This window comes from Acanthisitta chloris, unplaced genomic scaffold, assembly GCF_000695815.1.
Source record: "Acanthisitta chloris isolate BGI_N310 unplaced genomic scaffold, ASM69581v1 scaffold15025, whole genome shotgun sequence".
Classification (NCBI taxonomy): domain Eukaryota; kingdom Metazoa; phylum Chordata; class Aves; order Passeriformes; family Acanthisittidae; genus Acanthisitta; species Acanthisitta chloris.
In genome coordinates this window covers 1-12,697 of record NW_008674371.1, presented here as the reverse complement: position 1 = coordinate 12,697, position 12,697 = coordinate 1, and the positions used below count along the sequence as shown (strand labels likewise).

General features: G+C 37.1%; 1 protein-coding gene across 1 annotated transcript; it reads right to left on the bottom strand.

The window, feature by feature from the left end:
- Positions 1-1,655: 1,655 nt before the first annotated feature.
- LOC103802793 (hepatocyte growth factor-like) lies at positions 1,656-11,734 on the bottom strand (the record flags this gene model as incomplete). The annotated part of the gene is made up of 7 exons (XM_009075316.1): positions 1,656-2,514; positions 4,562-4,707; positions 6,547-6,653; positions 7,318-7,464; positions 8,345-8,419; positions 11,147-11,243; positions 11,696-11,734. Coding segments are annotated over 7 exons (782 nt in total), but the record flags the coding sequence as incomplete, so codon positions are not given.
- Between the last annotated feature and the right edge of the window lie 963 nt (positions 11,735-12,697).

The following is a 12,697-nucleotide window of genomic DNA, read 5'->3' as shown; positions in this document are numbered from 1 at the left end:
ATATATATATATGTGTGATATATATATATAAAAATCACAGTCTTCTGCACAGCAGAAGCTTATAACTAAAATATTTTAGGATTCAATTTGTTTTGGTTTGTTTTTAGATAGACATAACAAAATGCCTGCAAATATAATACAGTGAGCACATAACAATTCTTAGTATACAAAGAGTGAATGTGGAATTGTATATTTTATCCACATTCTACCTGTGGTGGAAAAACCAAACTCGCTTGGAGTTTTTTTTAAAGCGTCTCTTAAAAATTTAATCCTTTCAATAAGATATGGTCAGTTTATACTTGGTAAGAATACACTCTTCACATACATGGCAATAATGAACTGTAAATACAACAGGCTAAATCCTGCTCTCTTTAGGTTTGGTGTGACCAAAGGGAGCATAAAGCCTTCAGAGGTGGCCAGAATAAATCAAGACAGACTGTTTATGGAGCATCCACAACCTTGGATCCGCTGTACAGAGAAGTCATATATTGTCCAAAGAAACTATTTACATCAGGAGGAATTTCAGAAGCTCTGCTCACTGAAAGACTTCTTCCTGTGTGCCAGTAGAATCCATTGGATGCTTGACACAAACCTCAGCAAGCCAAGCCACTTAAGCATGGGCTGAAATTCATCCCAGTTCACCAGGAGATGTAATTGGAGTCCCACTGAAGTCAAAGTGCACTGCTGAAGATTTGGTGAGTTGACATGAGGGCTGCCTCCCAAGACAGCTCTCCTGGAGTGGTTACTTGCTTCCAGGGCAGAATTCAACCCTGCGTCTTTTGCATGGAATGTCCTTTTACATGTCTACACCACGGTGTGAGCTTAGAGGCTCTGCAGTTAGCTATCATACAAATACCCTACGTTTGGCTACTGGAAACATTTACAATTTCTTCAGTCACAAGTGGAGTAACAGTGCTGTTCCTTATGCAATTCCATGTACAGTAGTAAAACTAACAGTTGGATATATGTTGCATCAATTTTCCAGAAATTACAGGGTAATCAGTGCCACCTATAACAACACATTTGTACAATATTTCCAGCCATACAACTAAATGCCTGAAGGAGAACGAGCACTTTTCATAGTTGCTGATTTTTTGTTCCCTTTCCATATCAACATCAAGGAAAAATGATGGATTTACATACAGGCAGGAAACACAAACTACTAAACTATTGGTAACAGGGTTGGACTTGATGATCTTGGAGTTCTTTTCCAACCTGGTTGATTCTATGATTCTATGTTTTCCACATTACATAAAAGATCATATCAATCTCTGCAAGAATTTTATTATCCTGAAAGGAATTATACAAAGAATAGAATTTTGTCCAAATCTAGGTAAGGTTTTATTAAAGATTTCGAGTCTCTAAAAACTGTATAACTTACTTTTCCCAGTCAAGTTTCTCAGCCAGGTGCCAGATTTAACTGCTCTTTTTCCTGCTGTAAATACAGAGTTGCTCTCATTAAATAACTAGAACCAATTGAAATTTTAATTCTTGTCTGTTGAGAGAGATTTGGGCATAGTAGATGAAAATTTCTTTTAACATCCAAGGTCTGCCAGTAGCTAATCAGGGTCACCTTTTCATACCGTATGAAATGTCGTGTTTAGTGCTGTAAATTCACAGTTATTTCTGGGTCTAACTAAAGAAACGTTAGTTTGATAACCAAAAAGGCTTTTTAGATATCTGTTAGGGAATCACATATACACCAAAGGAACCAAGCACAGAACTAGAGTCTCTAAGCACTGTGTAAAAGAAAGTGGTAGTGACTTCTATGAGAACTCTGCTTATGGCAGGCTTGTCAAAGTCCATCAGTAATGAAAAGTTTAATTACTAAAGAGATTATTTTTTATAAAATATTGAAATCTTTGACCTCTTATAAGGGGGGAAGAGAAATATGATCATATATGCTGTCCTTGACAGATGCATATATCTCTCAGTAGGTCTTTTGTCATACATGAAGAGAAATATATGGCTCATAGTAAGAAAAGATGTGTTAAATAAAACTCTAATTTGTTTCTCCTAAGATAATCTGAAGAGCAGCATAACAGAGGTCATATGATCTATTTCTACAAAACCATTTATCATCCAGTAATAATGTCTTTGCAAAATTGTTTACCCATTCAAGTATCTTCAGGAGATATGTCACCATACTTGCATATACTGTAAGTCACTCCAACATTTATAAAACAACACTGATAGACAAAAATAAAACACCAAAAAAACACCCATAAATATTAAAAGAAGCTCAACAAACTTGACTATCAAGTAGTTAAAAAATTGTTGGTCTTTTCTGTACATGTTAATTCCATGCTGTCCAAAATCTTTCAATGGAAGTTGTTGAGTTTTTCAGGGTTTTCTGTAGGTCATCATGATCTTGTGTATCCACCGGGAATAATACGAGACCCGAACAAAAATCCCAGGACGATTTCGAATGGCACATCCACGGCCAGGAACAATGACACCAACCACTATCTTCAGCCTGTTTTGTTCACAAACCAAGGGACCACCATAATCTCGCTAGGAAAAAAAAAATAAGTAATGTCACTTCTCAAAATGCTTCAAGACAGAGCTCCCACTGACTGGTTAATTTTGGGGATCACCTTGCTCAATGGAAAGGCAAGAGAGTTATTCTTGCCCTAGGATGTTCACCAACTTCCAGTATGTTTTTCATGAGCAGAATTTATGAGAACCAATGAGGATCTCAAACATAATAAAAGGTAATATTTTGTAGATATAATTTTGAGACATTACTTGTTAAAATGCCTCACCAGAGGGTGTTTGGGCACTGCACAGCTCCCAGGGCAGTGTCACAGCCCCAAGGCTGACAGAGCTCCAGAGGTGTTTGGCCAATGCTCTCAGCACAGGGTGTGATTGTCAGGGATGTCTGTGCAGGGACAGGAGTTGGACTAGATGATCCTCAAGGGTCCCTTCCAGCTCTGATTATTCTGTTATTATTTTGAATGAATGAGACACCTACAAACCAGTTTATGGATTCTGTGAAAATCTGGAGTACAACCCACTGAGATCGAGTTCTTATTTAGTACTAAAATTAATCCAGTTTAAATCAGATCAAACCAGTAATTTGGATACATTCACATAAATTTGGGACTTGAACACAGATACTGCAAATTTTACCCAGGTTAAAGGTACACTGAATCTAGCAAACTAACTGCAAAACTAGAAAGAGTAAATGTTCATATCAGACAGTGAGACATTGTTTAAAAAAATGAAAGCTGACAATTAGCATTGTATTCTCTTTGGGCCACCAGAGAAACAACAATGCTTGACCTTTATTTGGTTTGGGTTTTTTTCTGGCTGATGGCAGACTAGTTCCCACATGAACAATGAACTATGCCAGTGCCATCAGACACTTTGAGAAGTGGAGTTTCACCTGCCAATCTGATTTTGTTCTGCTGCCTGTTCTCTGCTGAGGAAAGTAGCTTCAAAGGGGAACTCAGGGAGCAGGAAACCATGCAGTGATTAAGACTGATTGCTGATATTAATTCAGTCCATTTCTTCTTGCAGGGGAAAACAAAGTGCAGGATCCCCAGCAGACTTCCATGCAGATGTTTCGTTTATAAGCCTTGACAAGTCTAAGACCTCATTTACAATTAAGTATTTTATTTTGAAGAAAATACCCTGCAACCAAAAAAATGATCCTGTGGAATATTAATAATACATGGGAGAGGGCTCAGTTTGATGAAGAAGACCTCCACACCCCGTGGTTTGGTTATACCCTTGGGTAGGGAACGTTTCACTAAATGGTTAATATCAGTATTAGGAAATCAACTATTCTACTACAGATAGTAAACATGTAATAATAATGTTCATGACTGCTTTCCTTGTAGATATCATCTCACCAATCAGACTGTCCACAAAACAAAGTTATATCTTCCTGTAAAAAAGGATTTACAGCATTTCTCCTCAGATGTCTTTTCTCTGTCATCAAAACTAGTCCCAAGGAAAACAACTGTAGCAAACTATGCTATCACTGAAGTGTCCTCACTGATATGTTGCTCAGGCTTGATTAGGGAGACCAAATGCTTCAGCCTTCTGACTAATATGAACCTCAGTACATTTTTAGATCTTTCTCCTTCCTTCATACCTTTATCAACTCTGTTGAGTACTGACTGTTGCATATTTTGCATGCAATTCCCCATGTAATTAAGAAGATAAATTTGCTTCAGCCTTTGCTTTCTATTCAATCAAAATATACTACTATTGCTAGCACACAGCACTCTTTAGCCTCTATTATACAGAACACAAATTTGCCTCAGTCTAGCTAAATATTTAGTCATATGAATATATTTAACATTTGTGTGTATCCTCACTGGTGTGGTGGCACAGTGAAATTAAAGAAAAAGTAGCTCTTTTTGCACTGTCAGAAAACAGATCACTTGTAACACAAATCATTTTCCAATGCAAATACTGAAAAACATTTTTTTGTGTACAAGTTTAACGCAGAGAGAATAATTGCAAAAATCCCCAGCATTTTTTTTTTTTTTAGAAAGAAATAACCAGGCTGACAGCTCCTCAAAAATGTATTAGGAAATGCAATATTTACCTCACAAGGACCAGCACCGATGGTTTCAGCCACAGCACAGATTTCTGACTCATTCACAGTGATCTTTCCTTTGAGATACTGGTTGCATTTTTCATTGCCCAAAATAAACAAGTTTGCTACCCGGAGGAGACCATCATAGTTAACTACTGGGATTGAAAAGAGAAAAACAAATTGATTCTATTTTAGTGGAAAAAAAATCCATTAATTAAGATGCAGTCTGGATAAACTTACTCATGTAACTTCAGTTACTGTATCTTCTCTAAATCCATCCCCACTGTCATCATGGTTTTGTACTGTGGATTTCTTATGTTTTCTACAAATGAGCTTTAAAAGACATTTGTTTTGTTTGCATGTCTGTTCAGTTTGATGAGAATATCTGGACAAACTTTTGGTATCAGAATAAACGGCTAGGGAATTGGACTTACTCTACAGCTCCCAACCAGCTTGACCTATCATATCAAAAAAAAATCAGGAAAAGTGAGCCTGAGGATGTTATCACTCTCATCCATGGAGTGAGGATTCTGCTCTCTGCCTTAAACAGGAGTTAATGTGCAACAGTGTCTGCCATGGCCTAGGGAAGGACGTGTGACTTGAAAAATACTGCAGCAGAGTGGAGTTTTTCTCATTCTGTGCTGGCTCAGCTACACTGAATGACTTTGTGCCTGCAAGGGCAGAGCCACAGCCTTGTGCAATCTCCATTCATCAGTGTGAAGGTCAGGAAGCAGGAGCCCTGTGGAGCTTACTCTTGTTCTACATGTCGAAAGACAAGCCTGTACAAGCTGCAAAGATAAATAAAGAGTCTGGACCTGCCCATTCTCTGCACAGCCATCAAAAGAAAATGCCAAGCTTGCCCTCCACTGACTTATTATCCTGTTTTCTTGGGAAAAAAAAAAGTAAAAAATCAATGTAACACTTCTGCCTTCCCTGACCGGGATTCTGTGAGGATTATAATAAGTAGTGCATAAAATATAGTACAAAGTCCTTGGGTGACAGATGTTATGTATTTGCTGTATTACATAACTCCACAACATTGCAAATTCCTTATCAGTTCTCTTAAGCTAAGCTTTCCTGTGATGCTGTACTGTGCTCCAGCCTGATGTCCCTGTCCCCCAGACAGCAGATGCCCCCAGAGGTTGGCTAATATGGCCATGCTGGGGACATCAAAGCAGTCATTTGGGAGTGGGCTGGTACAGATTAATTGCCACCCACAAAGAAATACAGAGCAATGGCTACAAGGAAGAGAGCCTCAAAACTCCAGTCTAGTTTCAGCTCTGCTTCCAGGACAGTGTGAGTATGTTGCTGTTGCTTACTCAGGGTCTGTGGCAAGACAACATTTGAGCACAGTAAATAATTGGAGCAATTATTGTCAACTGGCAGCTATTAACTTTATCATTGACACATAATTAGCCAGATATAGCATTTACCAGACTAAATAAATGTCTGTTCTCGCACATCTTTGTATTTTCTTCACACAAAAACTGTGTCTAATAAACATTAGTAGGGTTGCAAAGTCAAGTACTGAAAAGTTAGGAAATGCCAGACGTAGGGTGGCTGTGCATCCCTAGTTCACTGCTGTTGTGTATCTTTTTAAAGTCTTTGATTTCATGGTTCTGTATTTGTTTTTCCACAGGGAGACCTGATTTGGGATAAAGAAAGAGACTGCTCAAGTAGATGAACCAGAATTTGCCAAAATCCAGTATTTTTTGTAGAACAATATTTTTCTCTAGCTCATTCCTTGAAATGTTTGAATCATTTTGCCCATCACTTAAACAACAACAAAAAGGGATAGACTAGTAGAAAAAATTACACATTAAATGAACTTAGCTCAAAGATGTACACATGAGAAAAGAAAAAAATAAACTCTATTTTATACCAAAAAGTGTTGGACAACTGTGGCACCAGGCAATACCAGCAGCCTCACCTATAATGACAAGAGGAAGTAAGTTGTCAACGTATTCATTTAGTTTTTAAAAATAGTTTCTTACATCCAGTGTATCCCCATCCATAAACACTGCAACTGGTCTTCTCTGGAATGGTACATCCAGAAATGGGCAAGCGGATTATTTCTACAAAATTTGTCAATATAGCAGGTCTGAAAAGAGAAAACAAATCATAGATAGAATGGATTTTACTTGACCTTCTAAAATGTAGCTTCAAAATGACATTAAGTTTATCATACACTGCAGCAATTAAAACCCGTTTCATTTTCCCTCTTTGAAGAATATGATGGATTCTTCTACCTTTTTTTTGTGCTACAGCTGTTAACTGTCAAAAGATTTCTTGAAATGTTGTCACCACTTTTATGCTCTTGCACTTGGGTTTTCATCTTAAGAGTAAGTAATTATGGCAATTTATTTGAATATATAGTTTTGTTAATATGGAGAAAGTCTGAAAGCTTGTATTGTACACAAGGACCTCAGTTACAATCTGGTGCTTATTCTATAAATCAAAACCCTGTGGGTACTTTGTGGGGTTTTTTTTTTCAAATCTCCCAACAAATCTAAACATGGTTATCAGGAAAAAAAGCACAACTATGGGTGGGATTTTTCAGAAGTAACATCTGCTTTCTGGGTGAGGTAGATAGATCTGAACTTCTGCATATAATAAATAAAATTTCTTTCATTTAGGTGTTTATCTCACAGAGAAAAAACATCTGCAGTGTTGGAGATAGCCCAGCACTGAACTTGCAAATCTTATTTAGGAAGAATCTCATCCACCAGAAGAAAATCCTGGAATTCACAATAACATCTACTAACCTGCTGAGTTTCAGTAAGACCAAATCAGACCCTGTGGGGCCATATACCAACTGGGAGATATTCCGGACTTGTCTGTGCTTCTCCTCTCCCTTTCCTTTGATGTTATGGACTCCAAGCCAAGCTTTGTAGTCTTTCAAATCTTTGTACCTAAATGAGCAAAAGTTGGTTATGATTTTGCTTGAGCATATAATGAAATAACTCAAAGATCTAGGCTTAAATATGATTATGCTAGAAGATCTTAACTAATGCTCTTCAGCAGAAACAGCTTTATGCTGCTGATTGCTATTCCAAAATCAACATGCTTGGATGTGAGTCTTTGGCCTGAAGCCACTACATAATTTTATCTTTAATTGTTAGTAAAATCTCATTTTTGTTTCATAATAGTATCCAAACATTTAGTTCCTCGGACAGTATGAACCTTTGAACTTTTTGAGATTTGCCCAAGTTTTCTGGTTTATTGTGTCCAGTTAAGCAGAAGCATGAGATTATTCTCATAAAGAGGCAATTGTCTAACCGTGACACTTGGAAAACATTTACAACAATAATAACAGAAAATACCAAGGTCCCACAGGACTTTTATATCAAATAAAGCAGTGTTAAAGCCAAACAGGAGTGAAAACTGCTGTGTTTAAGATGAAGAAGTGTTGTGCTGATAAGTTCCCAAAAAGAGACAGAGTTTAAACATGGAATTTAAGGGTTGGAATGGACCTTACAGATGATCTAGTCCCAACCCCTGCCCTGGGCAGGGACACCTCCTCACTAGATCAGGTTGCTCAAGGCTTCATCCAGCCTGGCCTTGAACATTGCCAGGGTTGGAGCAGCCACCATGTCCCTGGACAACCCGTGCCAGTGTCTCACCATCCTTAGAGCAAAAAACATTTTTCTCACATCCAACCTAGACTTTCCCTCCTTCAGTTTGAACCCATTACCCCTTGTCCTATCATTTCAGTTCCCAACAAAGAGTCCCACTCTGGCTCCTTGTAGGCCCTTCAGATATTTAATATTGCAAAGCTACAAACTACTGTACCGAGAAGGGAAACACTGCCTTGCTGTAAGAACCCACTCTTCCTTTATCAAAGTGCCACCACAGATGTGCTTATTCCTAAAGGGGGGGGAAAAAAGAGAAAAAGATATAGGAAAAAAACAATAAAATTAGTTTCTAGATAGTCAAAAAGTTTAAAGAGAGTGCCACCACAGATGTGCTTATTCCTAGAGGGGGGAAAAAACCAGAAAAAGTTATAGGAAAAAACCAATAGAATTAGTTTCTAGTCAAAAAGTTTAAAGATTACTTTTCTCCCCATGTGTTTTTGCTGGTGAAATGTGTTAGATTGACACCATGCAGAAACTTGTCTCTGTCTCTTTGCCCCACAGTTTCAATACCTACAGTAAAATGACTTTGCAGAGAATTATTCCAATGTGTAAATACCAGGAAGAGAGACAAATTCAGTTGTTATGTTCGTTTAGTGGTTTCTAAGCTAAATTTGTAAGAAGAGACCTAACTTAAAAAATAATACTTCAAAAAAAAAGAGCTAATTCTTTGTAACAGGAACTGGACTGAAACATTGAAGCAAGTCCCCAAACTGCCACCAGATGTAAACAACATTTGGTCATTATTCATGTAGGTATTATTCAAACATTGACCTCAAGGTGGAGAGTTCCTATTTGATTACAAGCCCTATGAGATTTGTGTCCCCACATACTTCAGTTGGAAACAATCTGAAGTGTATGACATCCTACATGTGATTACAGAGAACCTGAAGCATAATATATCAAGTAAAATTGAAGCAATTAAGCATGACAGTTCTTTAAAAAAAAAGGATGACTGTGGAATGCAGATTAATTAGTTTCCTTCTTTGTGCCTCCAAAATCACATTTATTTTCTGCAGCTCTTTGGAAAGTGAATCAGAATTGTCAGCGATTTGGGAAAAGCTTAAAATCTCACAATTTATAAATTCAAATCACACAAATGTTCAAAGCCTTGCAAAGAACTGCTGGATGGATACCAGACTCTATATGGAGTTCAAAGACAGCAGAATAACACAGATGCTTGATTTTAGCTTTTTTTTTTAATTGTATTTTGGTTAAGAAGCAAAATAACTGGTCCAGAAAGTTGAAGTCTTTCTAAAACATAGATTATACCCAGTTTTACTATAAAAATGTCACAATTAGGATTATAAATGTGTTCTTCCACATTATGTTTGCATCACTTATTATTATCTTATTTTACAACATTTCATTATCAGCTTTAGAAGATTATAGAATTATAGAATTTAAGGGTTGGAAAGGACCTTACATATCATCTAGTCCCAACCCCCTGCCCTGGGCAGGGACACCTCCTCACTAGATCAGGTTGCTTAAGGCTCATCCAGCCTGGCCTTGAACACTGCCAGGGTTGGGGCAGCCACAGCCTCCCTGGGCAACCTGGGCCAGGGTCTCACCACCCTTAGAGTAAAAACTTTTTTCTAATATCTAACCTAAACTTCCCCTCCTTCAGTTTGAACCCATTAGCCCTTGTCCTGTCACTGCAGCTCCTAACACAGAGTCCCTCTCCAGCTCCTTGTAGGCCCTTCAGATATTGAAAAGTTGCTCTGAGGTCTCCACACAACCTTCTCTTCTCCAGGATCTGCAATCATTTAAGCACTCCCCTATTTACTGAGATTTTGCTGCAAAGCATAAAATCCAGGTTCAACTACCCTAACATTAGCTATTTATATTTTAGGCACCCAGATGTAATTCATCTTACCTGTCTAAAAGTTCCTCAAATATCAAGGCTACTCTTAAAACAGCTCAAAGATGAACTTTTCCAGAGTGTAATTTAGCACACTTATCTGTTTATATATTCTAGGAATATAGTGATGTTCCTCTAGAGACATCTCTCTGGACCATGTGCTACACTTCCAGAAAGGTCTGGTTCTGATGGGATCTCCTAAGATGCAAAGATTATCAAGGATGGGAAGGACCCTCAGAATTTCTTAAGCAATGGAGAAAATATTTTCTTTGTCTTTACTCTCATTTTTCATTTAAGACTTGCCTTACAATGCAGTTTTAAAAGAGTTGACAAATCATAAGCTAATAGAATTGAGCACTAGCAGACTAAATTTTGAAGGGTTTTACTTATTTTTCATGATGGAAGATACAGGGTTGATGTATGAGATATATCCTGTTATAAATTAATAATTCACATTTCCAACTGATGACTTATGAACCAGAGTAACAAACATAGGAAACAGCAGTTCTGTGCCCTCTCTTTTACACAGCAGCAAAGTAAGATCTGCCATAATGTAATACATGTGTTATGCACAAGCTGTACATGTTGGAGTCTTGTTTTACAGAAGGAAAAGGATTTCCTTGTAGTTCCTACTTATATTTTTAATACTAAATAAATTTTAATTGCATGCAATGATATGAGGAGGAAGCTAAATTCGACATGGGTATAAATCCTGAACCCTACACAACTAAATGTTCTGCTGTCAAAGTGAAAATACTGATATGAAATTCAATTTTTTTTTTACTAGTCTCTAAAATAAACAGTCTAATAATGAATGCTAAGCCAAAGTTATGGAAAGGTCTACAGTAGTGAATTGAAAACAGAGAACACTCTGAATGCTTTACAAGTTCATCAGTAGAGTTAGTGATAATGAACATACAAAATATTTCACTAGCAGAGTGAATATTATGGCATCACCTGACATTACAGGAATGCTGAGTCTCTGCTTTTCCAGCATTTCACTGCAATGTAGAAGTATTCTTATTATAGTCAACATTTTCCACAGTTCCAAAACAAATATCCTAGTAGATGTATTGTCCTTTGAACCAAAGTGATAGTTACCTGTAGGTCAAACTAACCACCCATCCTTCGTTAGTTTGTGTTGGGATTCCATTTACAACTCTCAAATGTTTTGTTGAGGCACAAGGAATGGCAGTATCTGAAAGCAGGTCCAGAGATCACATTTTACTAAAAACAGCTGTAGGAAACCTGCACAGTTGCACATAAGGACCACAAGAATGTCAATATTGATTGCGGATTAACTTTCCTGTGCTAATGAAATATATTTCTAGACCAGCGAAACTGTTTCAGTGAAGCTGAGCAGATCTATGTAAATATCCATAGAGAATACAAAAGGTCTATATTTAATAGGGGTTTTTTTGAGACTGACAAAGTTAAAAAGCAAACATTGGGAATCATTACCATACCTCACCACTGGCAATACATGACACTGAGAATAAAGGAGTATAATGAAGCTATTCCCCATTTTCCTCTTGCAAAGGCAATTTTGCTCTGGCTATTTTTCTTTTTCAATATCTTTAGCTGATCTTTATCTTGTTTCCAAACTGGAAAGAAATGACTAGGACACAGTGCACATACAAAATTACTTACCATCCAAGTTGGTTGTAGTAGGAGTTGTATCACCTTCACCTAAACAGACACAAAAGATATCCATAATACAAAATTAAAACACATTTAAAAAGTGAATTGAGTAAAAATCAACAGCAAATGCCATATTGTCAACTTTAATGATTCATTGGGTTTTAAACCTGATTGATTTCTTTAATGCTCTACAAAAGCAGAGTGATAAAGTATTAAGGATTAACAAGAAGGCAGAATTTTATTCCAATAGAATGAAATAAGAAATAAACATTATGCAATGGGAATTTCAAGCATCTTTGTTCATGCTGGAATCCTGAATACATCAGGCTGCCTATCATGTTTAGTTTACATGTGTCATTCAAACAAGCAAATGCTGAAAAATGAAGTTTTCTACAAGATTTCAGGAACTATAGTAGCCATGTGATCTCTCTGACACAAATCAGACTGAAATTCTAATTTCCTTAATAATCTTTGAAACTTCCAAAGCCTTTTTATGCTTCTATCAGCATAAAACCCTTATCCTTATTAAAACATGTTCCCCAAAATCTGGTTTGGTTCTTCTGTCTTGTCCAAATAAAAGAAAAAGAAAAAAGATTGAAACAAGGTTGCTAAATTTCATTCCAAATTTTTGCCTTTAATGAAGAGAGGTATAGGTGTAGCTACTGAAAATTTACACTAGGAAAATTTAGACAGTCTCATCCAACTAGACTTCCATCGTTAAGCAAATATCATAGAGTCATAGAATTCAGGGGTTGGAATGGACCTTACAGATGATCTAGTCCCAACCCCTGCCCTGGGCAGTGCCTTGGTCTTCATTATTCAGTAGCTTCTCATTTTTTCCCTTTTCCATCTTCACTCCCCCATCCCTGGGCAACCTGTGTCAATGTCTCACCACCCTTAGAGTAAAAAGCTTTTTTCTCACATCCAACCTATATATATATACACAAAGGTATACAGTTATATACACAGTTACAATTCTATGTGCATGTGTACACACACCTAAATATATAT